The 20563-nt window shown below is 40.2% G+C and overlaps 1 protein-coding gene across 1 annotated transcript in view; it reads left to right on the forward strand.

Moving 5' to 3' along the window:
* The first annotated feature begins 789 nt into the window (after positions 1-789).
* Positions 790-20563, forward strand: part of CEP72 (centrosomal protein 72) — a 42348-nt gene continuing 22574 nt past the window's right edge. Inside the window, exons 1-6 of the mRNA XM_066243090.1 lie at positions 790-1150; positions 1268-1506; positions 1714-1921; positions 5922-6049; positions 7028-7220; positions 10453-10561. Coding sequence (XP_066099187.1) covers positions 1840-1921; positions 5922-6049; positions 7028-7220; positions 10453-10561 — 512 coding nt within the window. The 5' untranslated portion in view covers positions 790-1150; positions 1268-1506; positions 1714-1839. The remainder of the gene's footprint in view (positions 1151-1267; positions 1507-1713; positions 1922-5921; positions 6050-7027; positions 7221-10452; positions 10562-20563) is intronic.

Genomic DNA, 20563 nt, shown 5'->3' on the forward strand with positions numbered 1-20563 from the left:
AACAGTGCTGGCTTATTCTCAGGAGGCAAAGATGACAATTCATATATATTTCAGGAGCACAGAGGTTCCCCTCAGCTGCTAGGGCTCTGAGGACCTGTGATAAGCTCCTGAGTCTTGGGGGCAGTGGGAAACTGCCCCATTTTACATTCCTGGCTCACTCCAGAGCATCCCAAAGGGAACTTCAAAACAATACCCCACTACATTTGTCACTATAAATAAGTGGAAACAAACACGATAAATAAATTTGTGTTTAGTTCCTGATCTAAAGTGACCATTTAAAACGATGTTTAATAAGGATGTTGAAGAATATTTAGTAACAGCTTTCATAAAAAGAAATAAAAAGATATCTATGAGAATGCTCAGCATAATCTCATCACTGTTAAATACACACAGGCTTGGAAGACATCCCTGAAGGATACATATGAAAGTGTTAACACTGGTTATCTCTGTGTGCTAAAATGTTTAATCTTTGTTTTCTTCTGATTTTTTTTCTTTTCTACAACAAATATGCAGTATTTCAGGAGCAGAAGACATGATTTTCAAGGTTTTTATTGGCACTTTCATTACAAACGCTGTGTGGTGCTCTCCCACAGGACGTGTGCAGAGGTTTCTTCTCCACAACTCAGCCTCAAAGACTGGGCTCCTGACCTGAAGTGACCACAGTCAGGAGGAAGCAGCAGGTGTTTGGAGTGTGGGCTGTGCCTGACAAGCTACCTGTCTTGGGTTGGGGCCAACAGAAGCCTTTTGTCTGCCTTTGTTTACTTCTGAAAAGCAAGGATATTTGTTCACTGTTTCTAAGTCTCCTGGCTGCACGAAGTTTCAGTAGGTGGAAACCTGGTGCGGTGACCACAAGCTGGCCTGAGATGTTCTGGAATCCCGCCAGTCTTGTAGGAAGGGGACAGCTCAGTAGTCTCAGGACAGATTATGTTACAGGACAATCTTCATTAACCCAGTGTTACTCCAGTCTCAATAAATGACTCCACACAGGTGCCAGGTGCCCGAGGAGGCCTGTGTGCCAGGTTTGAAGTTCTGCTCTGCTCAGGAGAGATGGGACACCTTGCATAGCTATCTGCACCCTACCACTGTATGCCTCCAGCACTTGAGCTGTGACATGCCAGGGGACTTAACCAACAAACTGGTTAAATCTGAGGTGAGAGGTAGCAGGGGCAGCCGCACACACCAGGAGGGTGGTAGGGAGGGGCACCCAGGGCGCCGGCTGGGTGGGGTAGATTCAGAACCATAATGGGGTCTTCCCTAAATCCTGCAGATCTCGGAGGCTCCTCCTGACACCCAAAAACGGGCGTGTCCTGGCCACGCCCACACCCACACTCAGAGGGACAGACACGCAACGAACCTTCGGGTTGACGGGTGACCCGCAAGATTGGATCCCAGAGATCGCTAGGAAGTTGAGGATGGGGACGAAGAAGGACTGGGCGCCTCGGAGTGTCTGTGGCTAGAGAGAATTGCAGCTCCAGAAGTGGGGATTCCGCTCAAGACGCGGGAAAGGTAGGGCAGAGTCTCCAAGTGGGGCGGGTCACCAGGTGGAGTAAACGGTCTTTGCCGGGGAGGGCACTGCGCCCAGTAAGCGGCAGCATCCTGGGTTGGTGGTGGGGTGGGTCGCTGTACCGCGCCCTACGATTGGTGCCAACTCAACTCAATCCAGCGCGGCCCACCCCGTTCGTACTCTAATAGGTCTTTGCCCACGCCCTTTAGGTTCTGTCCTGGATTCTGGCCACGCCCTCTTAGAGGCCCCTCCTGTCCCGGGTTCTGGCCCCACCCCGTGCTCCCTCGGCTTCCGAAGTGCGCAGGCGCGGGCTCAGGTGTGTGCCGTTTGAAAGCATGGCGCCCGGGATCCCGCGGCTGGTTCTGTGTGAGGAGAAGATCCGGGAGAAAAGCGGACTGGCGCCACACCACGATCTGGGTGCGTGGCGGCCGGCCTACCGGTCGGCGCGGGACACTAACTGAGGGCGCGAGCTTCCCGCCAGAGGATCAGGCCAGAGGCGCCTGCACACCGACCGAGGGGTTCCCGATTGGTCACAGGCCTGGGTGGTGAGGGGTGAGGGTCACAAGGCGGGGGTGGTGCAAATGAGGAGGTGAGGGGTGGAGAGCTGGGCGGGGGGGCCCGTGCGGGGAGAATGTGGGATGTGGAGGAAGGCGGATGGCAGTGGTCTGGTGGGGGCCTGACAGTGATTGTGAATTTACCTTTCTCCTTTCCCTTCATGTGTTTTGAAACTGTGCTATTTGTTGCCTACTAAGGATTTTTATGTCTTCTTATTGGAGCGACTTTTGTAGCATAATAATTTTGTTTCTCATATTAGTGTAGCTGCTTCAGCCTTACTGTGATTGGTGTTTGCAAGGCATATCTTTCCCCACCCATTTACTTTTTAAAAAAAATTTTTCTGAAGTTAGAAGCGGGGAGGCAGTCAGACTCCCGCATGCGCCCGACCTGGATCCGCCCGGCATGCCCACCAGCGGGCGATGCTTTGTCCATCTGGGGCGTTGCTCCATCTCTGCAGGAGCGCTAGCTGAGGCGGAGGCCATGGAGCCATCCTCAGCACCAGGGCCAACTTTGCTCCAGTGGATCCTTGGCTTTGGGGAGAAAAGAGAGAGACAGAGAGGAAGGAGAGGGGGAAGGGTGGAGAAGCAGATGGGCGCTTCTCCTGTGTGCCCTGGCCCGGAAATGAACCGGGAATTAAAACCAGGACTTCCATATGCCAGGCCCACGCTCTACCACGGAGCCAACTGGCCAGGGCTTGACACCCAAAAACTTATTAATCTTTTAACCTACTTATATCATTGTATTTGAAATGAGTTTTTTGTAGACAGCGTGTAGTTCATTTATTTTTATACACTGCTAATCTCGGTCTTTTATGTTGTGATTAGACCATTTACACTTAATGTAATTATCAATATCATAGGTGTTAAGTATGCTATTTGACTTGTTTTTTCTTTTTGTTTTTCTTGTTTTGTTTCCCTTTTCCTGCCTTCCTGTGGTATACTTGAATGTTTTTTCGTTTTGATTTATCTTTTATATTTCTGAGCATCTCTTTGTGTAGCTTTTTTAGTGGTTGTATTATGAATTACAAAATTAGTCTACTTGTGTGTACATTTTACCACCTCACTTGAAATGGAGAAACTTCACCATCATTTAAGTTTATTTATCATCTCCCTTTATATTTTAGTTGTCTTAAATATTTCCTGTACATACCTTGAGAACTATATTCATGATATAATTTTTTTTACAGCCATCTAACATTTTAAATTACTCAGAAGGAAACATATTTACCCACCTGTTTACCCATTCCATTATTTTTTTCTTCATTCTTAATGTTTCAGGTATCCTTCCTGTATCTTTCTTTTATGTTTAAAGAGTTTTTTATTTTATTTTATTTTATTTTTTCATTTTTTTAGACATTATCTTAGGGCAAGTATATTGGTGACAGTTTTTCTTAGTGTTTCCTCATTGAAGAATATATTTTGTCTGTGGTCCTGAAGCTGTTTTTGGTAGATATAGACTTCTGCGTTGAAAGTTCTTTTCTTTCAGTACTTAAAAAATGTGACATCACATTTTTCAGGTCTTTGTGGTTTTTGAAGTGTACTTCCCTGCCATATGGGTTTTTTTTTACCCCTATGGGTGATGCCTTTTGTTCAGATGGTACAATTTTGGTTAATCTATCTTTGTATTTACTCTTTGAATTTTTCTCTCTGTCATCTCCATTCTGTTATTGAGCCACTCCTGTGGTTTCTTTTTGTTTCCTTTATTTTTCATTCTGAAATTTTTGTTTCTTCTTTATAGTGTTTCTTATTGGATGTATCATTGGTGAATATACTCTCCTGTTCCGTAGGTTGTCTTTTTGCTTTGTTGATGGTTTCCTTTGAAAAAAAATTAGTTTTATGTAGTCCCATTTGTTAATTTTTTCTTTTGATTCCCTTGCCTGACAGGAGATATAGCAAAAAAAATGTTGCTATGAGAGATGTCAGATATTTTATTGTCTATGTTTTCTTCTGGGAGCTTTATGGTGTTGAGTCTTACATTTAAGTTTTTGATCCATTTTCAGTTTATTCTTGTATATGGTGTAAGAAGGTAGTCAAGTATGTATTTTTAGCATGTATCTGTCCTATTTTTCAACACCATTTATTGGGTAAGCTGTCTTTACTCCATTGTATGTTATTGCCTCCTTTGTTGAATATTAATTGACCATATAGCTGTGAGTTTATTTCTGGACTCTCTTTTCTGTTCCATTGATGCATGTGCCTATTTTTATGCTGTTTTAATTACTATGTTCTTGTAGTATGGTTTGATACTAGGTAGCATAATACCTCCAACATTTTTCTTCTTTCTCAAGATTGTTGTGGCTATTAGGGTTGTTTGTGTGTGTGTGTGTGTGTGTGTGTGTGTGTTTCCCTATAAATTTTTGATTATTTGTTGTAGTTCTGTGAAATATGCCATTGGTATTTTGATAGGAATTGCATTGATTTTATAGATTGCTTTGTGTAGCATGGACCTTTAACAATGTTAATTCTTCCTATTCGTGAATACAGCATATGTTTCTATTTTTTATCTTCTTAAATTTTGTTCTTAAGTGTTTTATATTTTTCTATACAGGTCTTTTACCTCCTTGGCTAAATTTATTCCTAGGTATTTTATTTATTTTTAGATGCATTTGTAAATATGATTGTTATTTTAGTTTCCCTTTCTGATAGTTCATTATTGGTGTATAAAAATGCAACTGATTTCAGAGTATTTATTTTGTATCTTGCTACTTTACTGAATTCATTTATCAGTTCTAGATTTTGTGTGTGTGTGAAATCTTTAGGATTCTCAGTATACAATATGATGTCATCTGCAAATAATCACAATTTTACTTATTCCTTTCCATTAAGGATGCTTTCTATTTCTTCTTCTTGTGTGATTGCTGTGGCTAGAACTTCCAGTACTTTGTGGAATAAGAGTGGTGAAAGTGGACATTTCTGTCTTGTTTCTGATCTTAAGGGAAACATTTTTAGTTTGTCCCCATTCAGTATGATGTTAGCTGTGGATTTGCCATATATGACCTTTATTATGTTGAGGGATGTTCCTTCTCTTCCCACTTTGCTGAAAGTTGTTATCATAAATGGGTGCTGGATTTTATCAAATGCTTTTTCTGTATCTGTTGGTATCATCATGTGGTTTTTATCCTTAGTTTTATTTATGTGGTGTATCCCATTAGTTGATTTGTGATACCAATCTTGCATCCCCAGAATAAATCCCACTTGATCATGGTGTATGATCCTTTGACCATTTTCTTGAGGTCCCTAGATAGTTGGCCTTCTGTTCTCCACCCTTCAGAGTTGTCTGGTGTTGTTTTCTCTATTGTTGTCAAGGGTTTTTAGGATGATAAATGGGGAGAAATAGGGTGAAATGTGTCTACTCTGTCTTATCTGGGACTTAAAGCCCACAAACCAGTTTCTTTAATGAAGATGTATTTTAAAAAATAAATGTTCCTGGGAAAGTATTGGTGTATTTAGACCCAAACTATCTTTTTGATTACAAAAACTTTTTTTTGTAGTGACATTTATTTAATGGCTGCTTATGGGATGTGCCACACAGGGGCATATAGTACACAGAGCATGCAATCTGCCCTCATATGTAATGGGCATGGAGTGGCCAGCCAGATCAGTTAAGTAGTGATCACTGCATGGAAGCTAACACAGGCAATGGGGTGAGCAGCCAGGAGTGGAAGCGGAGCCCAATCAGGAGGGTGTTCGTGGTGACAGAGAGGGTTGGACCGAGAGGCATGAGGAGCAGGCATGAGTTCGCAGACATGGAGGTGAACATGAGATAAAACTTTAAATGCAATTCTTGTTCTTGAGATTATATCTCACTTACATGACAATTTATTTTCAATTAAAAAATAAATATCATAATTTTCTATTCTTAGCTGAACTTCGGTCATTGTCTATTCCTGGAACTTACCAAGAAAAGATCACTCATCTTGGAAATTCTTTGATGAATTTAACAGGCCTAAAATCTTTAGATCTCTCACGCAACTCTTTGGTTAGTCTAGAGGTAAGTTTTAGGTTTTTTAAAAGAAAATTCATTGTTATCAATAGTAGTGGAAAAAACATTTTTAAATTAAAAATGCAACCTGTTTTATAACTATGCTTATAATATTTGTGAACTATACACTTAATGATTTAAGTGTAGGGTTGTTTTTCTTGCATTTACTGTGAACTAGATTTCTTATGTATCACATTATATCTTTAAACTGCTTTGACAGCCAAAAGTCATAGCTCTCTGGTGAAGACAGTTGTATCTTTAAAGGAATAAAATAAGATCCAAAAGACTAATGTGTGTGTGTCCATCACTCTCCATCCTTCCACTGTCTATGTTTTTCTTCATCCACTTTCTGAACTGTACCTCTTTATAACCTCTCAGTGGCCTGCTGCAGCAAGCCCTGACCTGGCAGGGGGTTGGTCCTGGTGAGTAAGAAGCCACCCAGGTGATGGCAAATTGCTATGGAGAGGGGTTCTTACCTGAAAGAAAGGCAGGACACGACTGCCTGGAACGTGATACTTTCAGTGCCCCTGCCATGGGAGTCAAGAGTCTGCTCAGAGTCCAAGGCACGTTCCAATGCAGGGAGCACACAGTGTTGGCTCAGCTCCAGCCCCCTGCTTGGTTTTCTAATCTGTAATATGGGAGCAGTAGTAGGGCTTACTCTGTAAGGTTGTGTGTGATGGAATGAAATTGCGTAAATCACTTAACTTGGCACATGCTGAGACTGCTAGCTGTCCTCAGTAGTCACAACTGTTGCAGACTTCCCTGAACAGTTGTAGCACTGTGTGCAGGACAGAAATTGATAGACACGAACACATTTCATCTCTTCCTGTAGCATTATGTATGCATTACATGCGTTTGTTAAGTTGATTGATCAGTTCATACTGAAGGCCCATTTTACTGTGTGTTTTTTTTGTTTTTTGTTGTTGTTTTTTACTGTGTGTTTACTTTTAAAAGCATGAACTCATTCAGCATTTTTCCTATTAATAGGGCATTCAGTACCTGGCTGCATTGGAAAATCTCAATCTCTACTACAACTGCATTTCCTCACTAGAAGAATTGTGCCGGCTGCACTGCTTGCCTGAGCTCACAGATGTGGACTTCCGACTGAACCCCGTGGTGAAGAATGAGTCTGATTACCGCCTCTTCATTGTGCGCATGCTCCCGAAGCTCAGGCAGCTGGGTAGGTGCAGTGTGCTCACACCCCTGCTCCGTGGACCCTTGGCTAATTTTTGTTGCTGTCAGATTGACTGCACTGTTGATCTTTTTGAAAAGGGAAGTTGCTTTCTACTCTGATGGCATGAGTCCCTGTATCACAGGATGAGGGTTGTAGGAGAGCCGCCTGGGAAGGTGACAGGGAGGCTTGGATCAGAGGCATAGGCTGGACTGCTCAGTCTCATTCTGGCTCCACTTTCTAGCTGTTTGAGTTGGGCACATTCCTGAACATTTTAGTGCCCAGAGCGTTGTCTTGGGCTCATCTGGATAGCTGTATCCTACTGGTTTTGTATCTACCTGGAAAGATACAGGACTAGAAATTCATTGTGCCACACCCTCCCCCAGGTGACAGGGGTGAGAGAAGGTGAGTTTCTGTTGGTGGGTACAGCCACCACCTGGGCTTAGTAACCCATGTTCCTAAAAGAAATGGATCTCTGTAACAGGCTCACAGACGGCACTTGCAGGGAACCAACTGGACACGGGCAGGAGGCTCACACTCAGGGAGTACACATCAGCGCCTTCCCACCTGCCTCCCCCACCTGCCTCCCCACTGACCTGGGTGAGGGGTCTTTGCCCTGAGCAGTGTGGCCAGTGGCACTTCAATGCTCCCTCACACCCCACTTCAGGGGAGAGAAGCTGGAGCATGAGCCCAGGATGCACTGACCATGCAGGTCATGGGAAAGGGAGGGCTTGGGGGCCTCGTACCCTTAGTGCTCCTGTGTGAAGGGGGATCGGAAGTGCTGGGTAGCTGTGGTGCAGGAGTGTCTGATTGAAGAGTGTCATCATGTGCCCTAGTGATCACAGCGTGTCCTCAGTCTGTGGGCCCACTCACTTCTCCGTGAGGCTAGGATGCGTTTGGGGCATCTCCTGGGTTCTGACCTAAAGAAACCAAAATGAGACCCACATAAAAGTAGCATGGAAGGCATTACTCCATCGCTGTCCCTGTGGTAAATTGTGAGCTGTGGGCAGATTGGTACTGCTGTTACTGCCCTGTCTGTCCAGCCAGTGTCTGTAGAAACCCGTGTTCTGTATCTCTTGGCTGCAAGTGGATTTATGCACATCTTAGCCACACATGTGTATCTGCTAATCTCCCAGGCCCCTCTGCACTGCCTGGGCCTGAGAGTGGGGCTAGGCTGAGGATATGGATGACTGACCCCCAAAGGCACCCTGTTCAGTATCAGATTACTTAGAATTTCCATGTTTCATTTTAATTTTCAGATATTTGGGAAGATTGAATGCTCTTGTTCTAACTTATAAATAGTTAACTTTGGCTCTTTTTCAGAAGCATTAAAATCCTAATGGGACATTTTTACAATCCTCAGTTTAAATTATTACTTTTCTTTTGTCATAAAAATTTTAGGTCTAGAATCTTATAATGTTTTTATAGAGAAGGGATATGAGAGTCTTTCCACATGGGAAAGATATTTCCAGACATGAAAAAGAAACATAATTGAAAGTCAAAGTGCCTGACCAGGTGGTGGCGCAGTGGATAGAGCGTAGGACTGGGATGCGGAAGGACCCAAGTTCGAGACCCCGAGGTTGCCAGCTTCAGCTTGGACCCAAGGTCGTTGGCTCCAGCAGGGGGTTACTCGGTCTGCTGAAGGCCCACGGTCAAGGCACATATGAGAAAGCAATCAATGAACAACTAAGAAGTCGCAATGCGCAACGAGAAACTGATGATTGATGCTTCTCATCTCTCTCCATTCCTGTCTGTCTGTCCCTGTCTATCTCTGCCTCTGTAAAAAAATAAAAATAAAAAAAAATAAAAAAAGAAAGTCAAAGTCATTGCAGGACTCACATGTTGTCCCATCCCCCCCCCCCCCCCACCTGGGTGCCCAGTAAGATCAGAGCTCAGTTGTTTGTTCTGGGTCAGTAACTGAAAGGCTCTGGAGGAGTACAGAGAACAGCAGTGGGTGTCTGGGGTGACGTGGAAGGGTTGTGGGGTGGAAGCAGGGTCTGGGAGCAGAGCAAGCAGTTCATGTGGGTCTAGGGATTGTGCTATGAGTCTGGGAGAATGTTACAAAGTCAGGACAGGGTGTAGTATTGGGGAGAATGAGTTTGCATCTGGGTTTAGCCATAGTGAGTTTGAATTTATAGTGGAATAGTCTAGGGAAATAGAGTAAGGGATTTGGAACTGGCTCAAAGCGAATTTAAGGCTTAGTAAGTAGAGTTGTGCGTCGTTAACACAAAGGAGTGTCCATACCATGAGAACAGGTGCTATTTGAGAAACATGGGAAGCTTAAAGGCCAGGAGATCCCAGACCATGTCTCAAGCATGGGGCTGGAGGGAAGGGTATGAGTCACTGAGGACAGGACAGGACAGGGGCAGGACTAGGAAGGCAGCTGTGTCCCGAGGAGGAGCCCCAATGCGCAGAAGCTGCGTGCTTTTCACAGATCCTTTGTTTTTCTGTTTTGAAGGTAATTATTGTGCTGTCACTCATTTACTCATGTCTTACTGTAAGTATGTTCTTTTTGGGTTGTGCCACAGGTTAAATGTTATTTGGGAGGCAGCTTTGGAATTTAACCACCATTTGTAACATTAATTCTGTGCTCAAATATGTTGTAAGGGCCACAGCCCTGACTTTTCAGCATTTTTGAATCACCTCATCAGTGTTTGCTGAGGGAAGTCTGGGTGTAGCTAAGGAGCGGCCTCTGAGGCCTGGGCCTATCTCTGTTTGTAGTCCTGAGGCTCTGAGGAGGCACACGGTGGGTGTAAACACACAACAAGGGCGTCTTCTCTCTTTAGCATGTTCAGGTTTCTCACCCATGCGGATTCTTAGGTGTGCTCAGTGTGGTTTGAGAACCTCGTGCAGCACCCAGAATGTACATTAAAAGAAGGAATCCCAGAAGGAGGTGCCAGTGTGTGAACTGGTATGTGTGTTTCTTTTCCTGCAGCAGCAGCAGGCCTTCAAAGCGCCGTCTGAGGAGTGAGCGTTGTGGGAGCAGGGCGCCCTCTTGGAATCAGCACTCAGCATCTCCGAGAAACCAAGTGTAGCCACCAGAGCCTTGCATTCCTTTATTGGGTCAGCTTGGTGCTTATGGGGGACACTGGCAGGGTCAGCCTCGAGGTGACAGAAGGCCCTGATCCAGCAAGGGCAGCGCTGGCCATGTGTAGTGTGCTGCAGGGCAGTGCTGGGGTGCCGGAAGGTGCACCTGCTTCATGGTGCCATCTGCCAGTTTCTCAGCGCATTGTCTCCCTAGATGACCGCCCCGTCAGAGAGAGCGAGCGGAGAGCATCCCAGCTGCATTTTGCTTCAGAGGACTCATTCAGCTCCGCCCAGAGCTTCCCCGCTGTTTGCAGAGGTGGAAGGTATGGACATGAGTGGTCTTTGAACATGGAAAGAAGATGCTCAGGCTTGTCTGTTCACAGACTGCTTAACCAAAAGATATAAATCTGTATTAACTAAAAGGTAAATGTTTTTGTGCACTGATCGCCACTTAAAGGGCAGACACATAGGAAAAGAGGACAGGAGAAACACCCAATACTAGCTGGGGGTTCAAGGAGGGGGACAGCAGGACAGGTCTCTCTATGGTCCAGATTTTCTATAAACTCTTCTTTAGTATAAAAATGTTTATTAAAATAATACATGTAAAATAAATGGCACAGGAGACTTGTGATGAGAAATGGCAGTCCCTCTCCCCGCTGCCTGGCCCTCTTCTCAGAACAACCACTTTCCTTCACTTCTGCAGTCGTCGCTGCTTCCTCATCCCCAGCAGTGCAAACTAATTGCCATTTCTGGGTGTGCACGCTTGAAGCAGGACCTGATTTTTCTCTGTTGATTTCTTGTTTTTGATTTTATTGATTTCTGCTCTAATTTTTATTATTTATTTTCTTCTGTTTACTTTGGATTTAATTTGTTCTTTTTCTAGTTTCCTTAGGTGGAACTTGGATTTTTTATTTCAGCTCTATTTTTTTCTAATATGTGCATTTGATACTATAAATTCTTCTCTAAGCACTGCTTTCACTACATTCTAAACATTTTGATAAGATGTATTTTCTTTCTCGTTCTGTTCAAAATATTTTTTAATTTCTCCCAAAATTACTTTTTTAACCCATGTGTTATTTAGAAATATGTTGTTAAATCTCCAACTATTTTGGGATTTTCCAGTTATCTTCTGATGTTACTAGTTAAATTCTGTTGTAGTGTGAGAGCAGATATTGTATGATTTTTCTTCTGTAAAATATGTAAAAGTCTATTTTATGGCCCAGAATGTGGTCTGTCTTGGTGAGGATTCCACACGAACTTGAGCATCTGTATTATTGTTTTGGATGAAGTAGTCTATAGATGTCAATTATATCCAATTGATTGATGGTGCCGTTGAGTTCAACTGTGTCCTTAATTGATTTTTTGCCTGCTGGCTCTGTTCATTTCTGATGAAAGGTGTTGAGATTTCCAACTATGATAGTGGATTCTTCTCTTTCTCCTTGCAGCTCTGGCAGTTTTTGTCTGAGTTGGACGATCTGTTGTTAGGCACATACACAATAGGATTGTTATGTTTTCTTGGAGAATTGACTCTTTTATCATTATGTGACATCCCTCTTTATCCCTGATAACTTTTCTTGCTTTAGAGTGTGCTCTGTCTGAAATTAGTATCACTTCTTCATCTTTATTTTGGTTAGTGTCTGCCTGGTATATTTATCTCTATCCTTTACTTTAAATCCATTATGTTCTTATACTTAAAGTGAGCTTTTTGTAAATAGCATATGGTTCTGTCTTGTTTTTGGTTCCACTCTGACAATCTATGTCTTTATTTGTAGTATTTATACCATTGATATTTAAGATGATTATTGATACAGTTGGAATAATATCTACAGTACTTGTTACTATTTTGTACTCATTGCCATTGTTTCTTTTTCCTATTCTTCTCCCCTTTTTCTTTTGTAGTTTTTAAGAGCATTTTATATATTTTCTTTCTTTTCTTGGCATATCAATTATATTTTTACTTTTTTTAGTGGTTGCCTTAGAATATGTATATACATTTACAACTAATCCAAGTCCACTTTCAAATAACACTGTACTGCTTCACAGATTGTAAAAGTACCTTAAATGCTCCTAATTCCTCCCTCCTGTCCCTTGTATCATTCATTTTTCTTATACATAAGCATATATATTTTATCTATACTTTATATACACATAGGTCAATTAAGAATAAGAAAAATGAAAGTTTTTATTTTACTTTCACTAATTTCCCTCTAATGGTCTTCCTTTGTTTATGTAGATCTGAGTTTCTGACTTGTATCATTCTCTTCTCTAAAAAACTTAACATTGCTTACAAGGCAGGACTACTGGTGACAATTCCCTCAATTTTTGTTTACCTAAGAATGTATTTCTTTATTTTTGAAGAATAATTTTGCAGGATATCAAATTCTAGATTGATAGTTTTTTTTTCTCTCAAGACTTTAAATATTTCACTTTACTCTTTTGCTTGCATGGTTTTTGAAGAAAAGTCAGATGTAATTCTTATTTTTGTTGTAAAATGTTTTTTTCTGATTTGGCTTATTTCAAGATTTTTTTTGTTTGTCTTTGATAGTCTCCAGTTTGTATTTTATATTCCTTGATGTGATGTGTTTGGAGGGATTTATCCTTCCAGTATTCTCTGTGCTTCCTGGATCTGCAGTTTTGTGTCTGACATTAATTTGAGGAATTTATAGTTTACTTTTACAGATATTATTTTCTCTTACTTTTTTGTCTCTGTATGGATTTTCTCATGTGTATTTTACATTTTTTGTAGTTGTCCCAATTCTTCAGTATTCTGGGGTTTTTTTAATCATTTTTTTCTCTCTTCTTTTCCATTTTATTAATTTTTTTTTTTTTTACAGAGACAGAGAGAGAGTCAGTGAGAGGGATAAAGAGGGACAGACAGACAGGAACGGAGAGAGATGAGAAGAATCAATTATTAATTTTTCATTGCGACACCTTAGTTGTTCATTGATTGCTTTCTCATATGAGCCTTAACCGTGGGTCTATAGCAGACCAACTAACCCCTTGCTCAGGCCAGCGACCTTGGGGCCAAGCTGGTGAGCTTTGCTCAAACCAGATGAGCCCTTGCTCAAGCCGGCAACCTCGGGGTCTTGAACCTGGGTCCTCTGCATCCCAGTCCAACGCTCTATCCACTGTGCCACCGCCTGGTCATGCTGCTTTTCAATTTTGAAAGTTTCTGTTGACGTATTCTCAAGCTGAGATTCTTTTCTCAACCGTGTTCAGTACACTAATGAGCCCATCAAAATTTTCTTCATTTCTGTTACAGTGTTTTGATCTTTAGCATTTCTTTTTGATATTTTCTTAGAATATCCATTTTTTCTATCTGTCCTTGCATATGTGTACATTTTTTCCATTAGCGCCCTTAGCATTATTAATCATAGTTATTCTAAATCCTGATCTGATAACTCCAGCATTTCTGCCATATATGTGTCTGGTTCTAATACTTCCTTTTCTTTTTCAGATTGTTTTTGGCTTTTGGTAGTCCCCTGAGATTCCAAGTGCATTTTAGGATGGGTTTTTCTTTTTTTCTTTTTTTAAAGAATTTTATTTTTGATGGGGCGACATCAATAAATCAGGATACATATATTCAAAGATAACAACTCCAGGTTATGTTGTCATTCACTTATGTTGCATACCCATCACCCAAAGTCAGACTGTCCTCTGTCACCTTCTATCTAGTTTTCTTTGTGCCCCTCCCCCTCCCCCTCACCCTTTCCCTCTCCCTCTCCCCCCTCCCCCCGTAACCACCACACTCTTATCAATGTCTCCTAGTTTCACTTTTATGTCCCACCTACGTATGGAATAATGCAGTTCTTGGTTTTTTCTGATTTACTTATTTCGCTTCGTATCATGTTATCAAGATCCCACCATTTTGCTGTAAATGATCCGATGTCATCATTTCTTATGGCTGAGTAGTATTCCATAGTGTATATGTGCCACATCTTCTTTATCCAGTCATCTATTGACGGGCTTTTTGGTTGTTTCCATGTCCTGGCCACTGTGAACAATGCTGCAATGAACATGGGGCTGCATGTGTCTTTACATATCAATGTTTCTGAGTTTTGGGGGTATATACCCAGTAGAGGGATTGCTGGGTCATAAGGTAGTTCTATTTTCAGTTTTTTGAGGAACCACCATCCTTTCTTCCATAATGGTTGTACTACTTTACATTCCCACCAACAGTGTATGAGGGTTCCTTTTTCTCCACAGCCTCTCCAACATTTGCTATTACCTGTCTTGCTAATAATAGCTAGTCGAACAGGTGTGAGGTGGTATCTCATTGCAGTTTTGATTTGCATTTCTTTAATAGCTAAAGAAGATGAGCATCTTTTCATATATCTGTTGGCCATTTGTATTTCTTCCTGGGAGAAGTGTCTGTTCATGTCCTCTTCCCATTATTTTACTGGATTGTTTGTTTGTTTGTTGTTGATTTTTATGAGTTCTTTGTATATTTGGGATATTAGGCCCTTATCTGAGCTGTTGTTTGAAAATATCATTTCCCATTTAGTTGGCTGTCTGTTTATTTTGTTATCAGTTTCTCTTGCTGAGCAAAAACTTCTTAGTCTGATGTAGTCCCATTCATTAATTTTTGCCTTCACTTCTCTTGCCATTGGAATCAAATTCATAAAATGCTCTTTAAAACTCAGGTCCATGAGTTTAGTACCTATGTCTTCTTCTATGCACTTAATTGTTTCAGGTCTTATGTTTAGATCTTTGATCCATTTTGAGTTAATTTTAGTACAGGGGGACAGACTGTAGCCTAGTTTCATTCTTTTGCATGTGGCTTTCCAGTTTTCCCAGCACCATTTATTGAAGAGGCTTTCTTTTCTCCATTGTGTGTTGTTGGCCCCTTTATCAAAAATTATTTGACTGTATATATGTGGTTTTATTTCTGGGTTTTCTATTCTGTTCCATTGGTCCGAGTGTCTATTTTTCTGCCAATACTATACTGTTTTGATTGTCTTGGCCCTATAATATAGTTTGAAGTCAGGTATTGTAATGCCCCCAGCTTCATTCTTTTTCTTTAGGATTGCTTTGGCTCTTCAGGGTTTTTTGTAGTTTCATATAAATCTGATGATTTTTTGCTCCATTTCCTTGAAAAATGTCATTGGAATTTTGATGGGAATTGCATTAAATTTGTATATTGCTTTGGGTAATATGGCCATCTTGATTATATTTATTCTTTCTAACCAAGAACAAGGAATATTCTTCCATCTCATTATATCTTTTCGATTTCCCTTAATAATGGTTTATAGTTTTCATTATATAAGTCCTTTACATTCTTTGTTATGTTTATTTCTAAGTATTTTATTTTTTTTGTTGCAATTGTGAAGGGGATTGTTCTTTTGAGTTCGTTCTCAAATGTTTCATTGTTGGCATATAGAAAGGCTATTGACTTCTGTATGTTAATTTTGTATCATGCGACCTTACTGTATTGGCTTATTGTTTCTAGTAGTCTTTTTGTGGATTCTTTGGGGTTTTCAATGTATAGGATCATATCATCTGCAAAAAGTGATACCTTTACTTCTTCTTTTCCGATATGGATGCCTTTTATTTCTTTGTCTTGTCTGATTGCTCTGGCTAGAACCTCTAGTACCACATTAAATAAGAGTGGAGAGAGTGGACAACCCTGTCTTGTTCCTGATTTAAGGGGGAAAGCCTTCAGTTTAGTGCCATTTAATATGATGTTAGCTGATGGTTTATCATATAAGGCCTTTATCATGTTGAGATATTTTCCTTCTATACCCATTTTGTTGAGAGTCTTAAACATAAAATTGTGTTTTATTTTATCAAAAGCCTTTTCTGCATCTATTGATAAGATCATGTGGTTTTTGTTCTTTCTTTTGTTGATATGGTGTATTACGTTAACCGTTTTACGTATGTTGAACCATCCTTGAGATTCTGGGATGAATCCCACTTGATCATTATGTATTATTTTTTTAATATGTTCTTGTATTCGATTTGCTAGTATTTTGTTTAGTATTTTAGCATCTGTATTCATTAGAGATATTGGTCTGTAGTTTTTTTTGTGTGTGTGCCATCCTTGCCTGGTTTTGGTATGAGGGTTATGTTGGCCTCATAAAATGTGTTTGGAAGTATTGCTTCTTCAATTTTTTAGAAGACTTTCAGTAGAATAGGAACCAAGTCTTCTTTGAATGTTTGATAAAATTCGCTGGTATAGCCATCAGGGCCTGGACTTTTATTTTGGGGGAGGTTTTTAATGGCTTTTTCTATTTCTTCTCTACTAATAGGCCTGTTTAGGCTTTCTGCTGCTTCTTGACTCAGTCTAGGAAGGTTGTATTGTTCTAGGAATTTATCCATTTCTTCTAGGTTGTTGAATTTAGTGGCATAAAGTTTTTCATAGTATTCTACAATAGTTCTTTGTATATCTACGGTGTCCGTGGTGATTTCTCCTCTTTCATTTTGGATTTTGTTTATATGAGTTCTTTCTCTTTTTTCCTTGGTAAGTCTTGCCAAGGGTTTGTCAATTTTGTTGATCTTTTCAAAGAACCAGCTCCTTGTTCTATTAATTTTTTCTATAGTTTTTCTGTTCTCTAATTCATTTATTTCTGCTCCGATTTTTATTATCTCCTTTCTTCGGCTGGTTTTGGGTTATCTTTGTTCTTCTTTTTCTAGTTCCTTAAGGTGTGAAGTTAAGTGGTTCACTTGGGCTCTCTCTTGTTTGTTCATATATGCCTGAAGTGATATGAACTTCCCTCTTATCACTGCTTTTGCTGCATCCCATAGATTCTGGTATGTCGTATTGTCATTTTCATTAGTCTGTATTTATCTTTTGATCTCTGCACTTATTTCTTCTTTGACCCATTCATTTTTTAAAAGTATGTTGTTTAGTTTCCACATTTTTGTGGGATTTTTTTCTTCTTTTTTGCAGTTGAATTCTAGTTTCAAGGCTTTATGATCAGAAAATATGCTTGGTACAACTTCAATTTTTCTGAATTTGCTGATGTTGTTTTTGTGGCCCAACATATGGTCAATTCTTGAGAATGATCCATGTACACTGGAGAAAAATGTATACTCAGTCACTTTGGGATGAAATGTCCTGTAGATGTCTATCATATCCAGATGCTCTAGTGTTTTGTTTAAGGCCACTATATCTTTGTTGATTCTCTGTTTGGATGACCGATCTAGAGCCATCAGCGGTGTATTGAGGTCTCCAAGTATGATTGTATTTTTGTCAGTTTTTGTTTTAAGATCAATAAGTAGCTGTCTTATATATTTTGGTGCTCCTTGGTTTGGTGCATACATATTAAGAATTGTTATGTCTTCTTGATTCAGTGTCCCCTTAGCCATTATGAAATGGCCATTTTTGTCTCTGAGTACTTTTGCTGTCTTGTAGTCAGCATTATCAGATATGAGTATTGCTATGCCTGCTTTTTTTTGGATGTTATTTGCTTGGAGTATTGTTTTCCAGCCTTTCACTTTGAATTTGTTTTTATCCTTGTTACTTAGATGAGTTTCCTCTAGGCAGCATACAGTTGAATTTTCTTTTTTAATCCATTCTGCTACTCTGTGCCTTTTTATTGGTGAGTTTAATCCGTTTACATTTATTGTAATTATTGACACTTGTGAGTTCCCTATTGCCATTTTATATATTGCTTTCTGTTAGTTTTGTGTCTTGTTTGATCCTTTTCTTTCGTTTTTCTATCTTTTGTTTTTATTTGGTTGTATTCCATACATCTTTCCTCTGTTGCTATCTTTTTTATCTCATGTGCTTCTGTGGTGTTTTTTTCAATGGTGGTTACCTTTAAGTAATGAAAAGGGTTCCTACCCTGTTCATTGTAGCGCACTATTTTGTGAGTACTTTTGCACTCCATTGTCCTTTGCTACTGTTAATCTCCATCCTCTCCCCCCCTTTCTTTTTGTTGTTGTCACAGTTTAAATTTGGTTTTATTGTGTTCTTCTTGGAGCTTTTACTTGTGGCTTTGTTTTTTTTTGTTCTTTGTATCTGATTGGAGAACCCCCTTTAGTAATTCCTGGCATGGGGGTTTTCTGATGATAAATTCCCTCATCTTTTCTGTATCTGTGAATGTTTTTATTTCTCCTTCATATTTAAAGGATAGCTTTGATGGGTATAGTATTCGTGGCTGGAAGTTCCTCTCTTTCAGGACTTTAAATATTGGGGTCTACTCTCTTCTAGCTTGTAGAGTTTCTGCTGAGAAATCTGATGATAATCTAATGGGCCTTCCTTTATATGTTGTATTCTTCTTTTCCCTTGCTGCCTTGAGAATTTTTTCTTTGCCATTGGTTTGTGCCAATTTCATTATGATATGCCTTGGATTAGGTTTGTTGGGGTTAAGAAAACTCGGAGTTCTGTTTGCTTCTTGAATTTGAGGCTTTAGTTCTTTCCACAGGCTTGGGAAGTTCTCATCTATTATTTGTTTGAGTATGTTCTCCATTCCATTTTCTCTCTCTTCTCCCTCTGATATACCTATTATTCTTATGTTATTCTTTTTGATGGAGTCAGATAATTCTTGTAGGGCTATCTCATTTTTTTTAATTTTTGAGTCTCTTTCTTCTTCTCTCTGTTGTGCCTCAAGTTGCTTGTCTTCTTTTTTTTTTTTTTAATTTTTTTTTAATTCATTTTTGGAGAGGAGAGGGAGAGACAGAGGGAGAGAGAGAGAGGAGAGACAGAGAGAGAGAAGGGGGGAGGAGCTGGAAGCATCAACTCCCATATGTGCCTTGACCAGGCAAGCCCAGGGTTTCGAACCGGCGACCTCAGCATTTTCAGGTCGATGCTTTATCCACTGCACCACCACAGGTCAGGCAAGTTGCTTGTCTTCTATTTCACTAATTCTCTCTTCTATCTGGCCTGTTCTATTAGCTAAGCTTGTTACCTTGTTTTTCAGCTCGTGAATTGAGTTTTTCATCTCTGTTTGATTTGTTTTTATAGTTTCAATTTCCTTGGAAATATATTCTTTGTGTTTGTTGAGTTGTTTTCTGAGCTCCCTAAATTGCCTTTCTGTGTTTTCTTGTATATCTTGGAGGATTTTTAGGATTTCTATCTTAAATTCTGTGTCATTTAGCTCCAAGGTTTCCAATATATTAATTTTTTTTTCCATAGATTTTTTCTCATCTAGCTGTGTTATCTCTCTTTCTTTTGTAGGATGGGTTTTTCTGTTTCTGCAAAAATAACATTGGGATTTTGATAGGGATTGCACTGATTTTGTAGATCACTGTGGGTAGTGTTGACATTTTAACAATGTTAAGTCTTCTAATCAATTAACTTTGGATGTGTTTCCATTTGTTTATGTCTTCTTTAATTTCTTTTAGCCATGTTCTGTAGTGTACCTGCCCTTGATAATCTTCAGACTGAGTTATCACAGAGCTTAGAGTTCAAAGGATCTAATAGATCAGTGGTGCCCAACCCCCGGGTCGTGGACCAGTACCGGTCCGTGGGCCATTTGGTACCAGTCCTCAGAGAAAGAATAAATAACTTAAATTATTTCCATTTTATTTATATTTAAGTCTGAACAATGTTTTATTTTTAAAAAATGACCAGATTCCCTCTGTTACATCTGTCTAAGACTCACTCTTGATGCTTGTCTTGTAAATTCTACAATTATATTTAAAAATACTGCAGTTTTTACGCCAGTCGCATAATTTTATTTTGTGCATTTATCCGTCCCACCCTAAAGGCCGGTCCGTGAAAGTATTTTCTGACATTAAACCGGTCCGTGGCCCAAAAAAGGTTGGGGATGATCTGATGCAACCTCCTCATTATCCAGGGGTAGCAGTGGAGGCCCAGAGGGCCTGAGATGTGTCAGAGGTTAGGTTTCTGTAGGAATACCCAGGAAGAGACCCTGCTTTCTGCAGAGATCTGGAAAACATTCAGTAGTAGAAAATAGCAAATGTTATTGACCTCTTTGTATATGATCAGTTGTGATAAAATCAGTATTCATAGCTTATGATTGAGGATTATTTTGAAGTGTAATTTCTTAAGCTGCCTTTTAGGAAATAAGGTCCTCTTTGAGTGCATTTATGGAATGTCATTGTTAGGAGGAAGGTCATCTCCTAAAACACCTCACATTTTAGTCATTTAATGTAAAAGTAGCAATTTGTAACACCATATCCTTTCACTTTCTGATAATATGTGTCTTGCTGTGATGTGCTAGGAAAAGAGGAGCTTTCTGAACTTTCAGTGAACAAACCCTAGTAGGACTCTGCACATGCTAGACGGTGTGGTGACATCACATGCTCTTACTTTCTGTCATGAGCTGTCTTGCTGAGTCCCTCCTAGACCTCACTTTAGTAGAGGCACAAGAGCCATTTCCTGCAGTTACACCAGCTGCTCCTCCCAACAGCCCTGT

This window comes from Saccopteryx bilineata, chromosome 1 (genome assembly GCF_036850765.1).
Source record: "Saccopteryx bilineata isolate mSacBil1 chromosome 1, mSacBil1_pri_phased_curated, whole genome shotgun sequence".
In the NCBI taxonomy this organism is placed as follows: Eukaryota; Metazoa; Chordata; class Mammalia; order Chiroptera; family Emballonuridae; genus Saccopteryx; species Saccopteryx bilineata.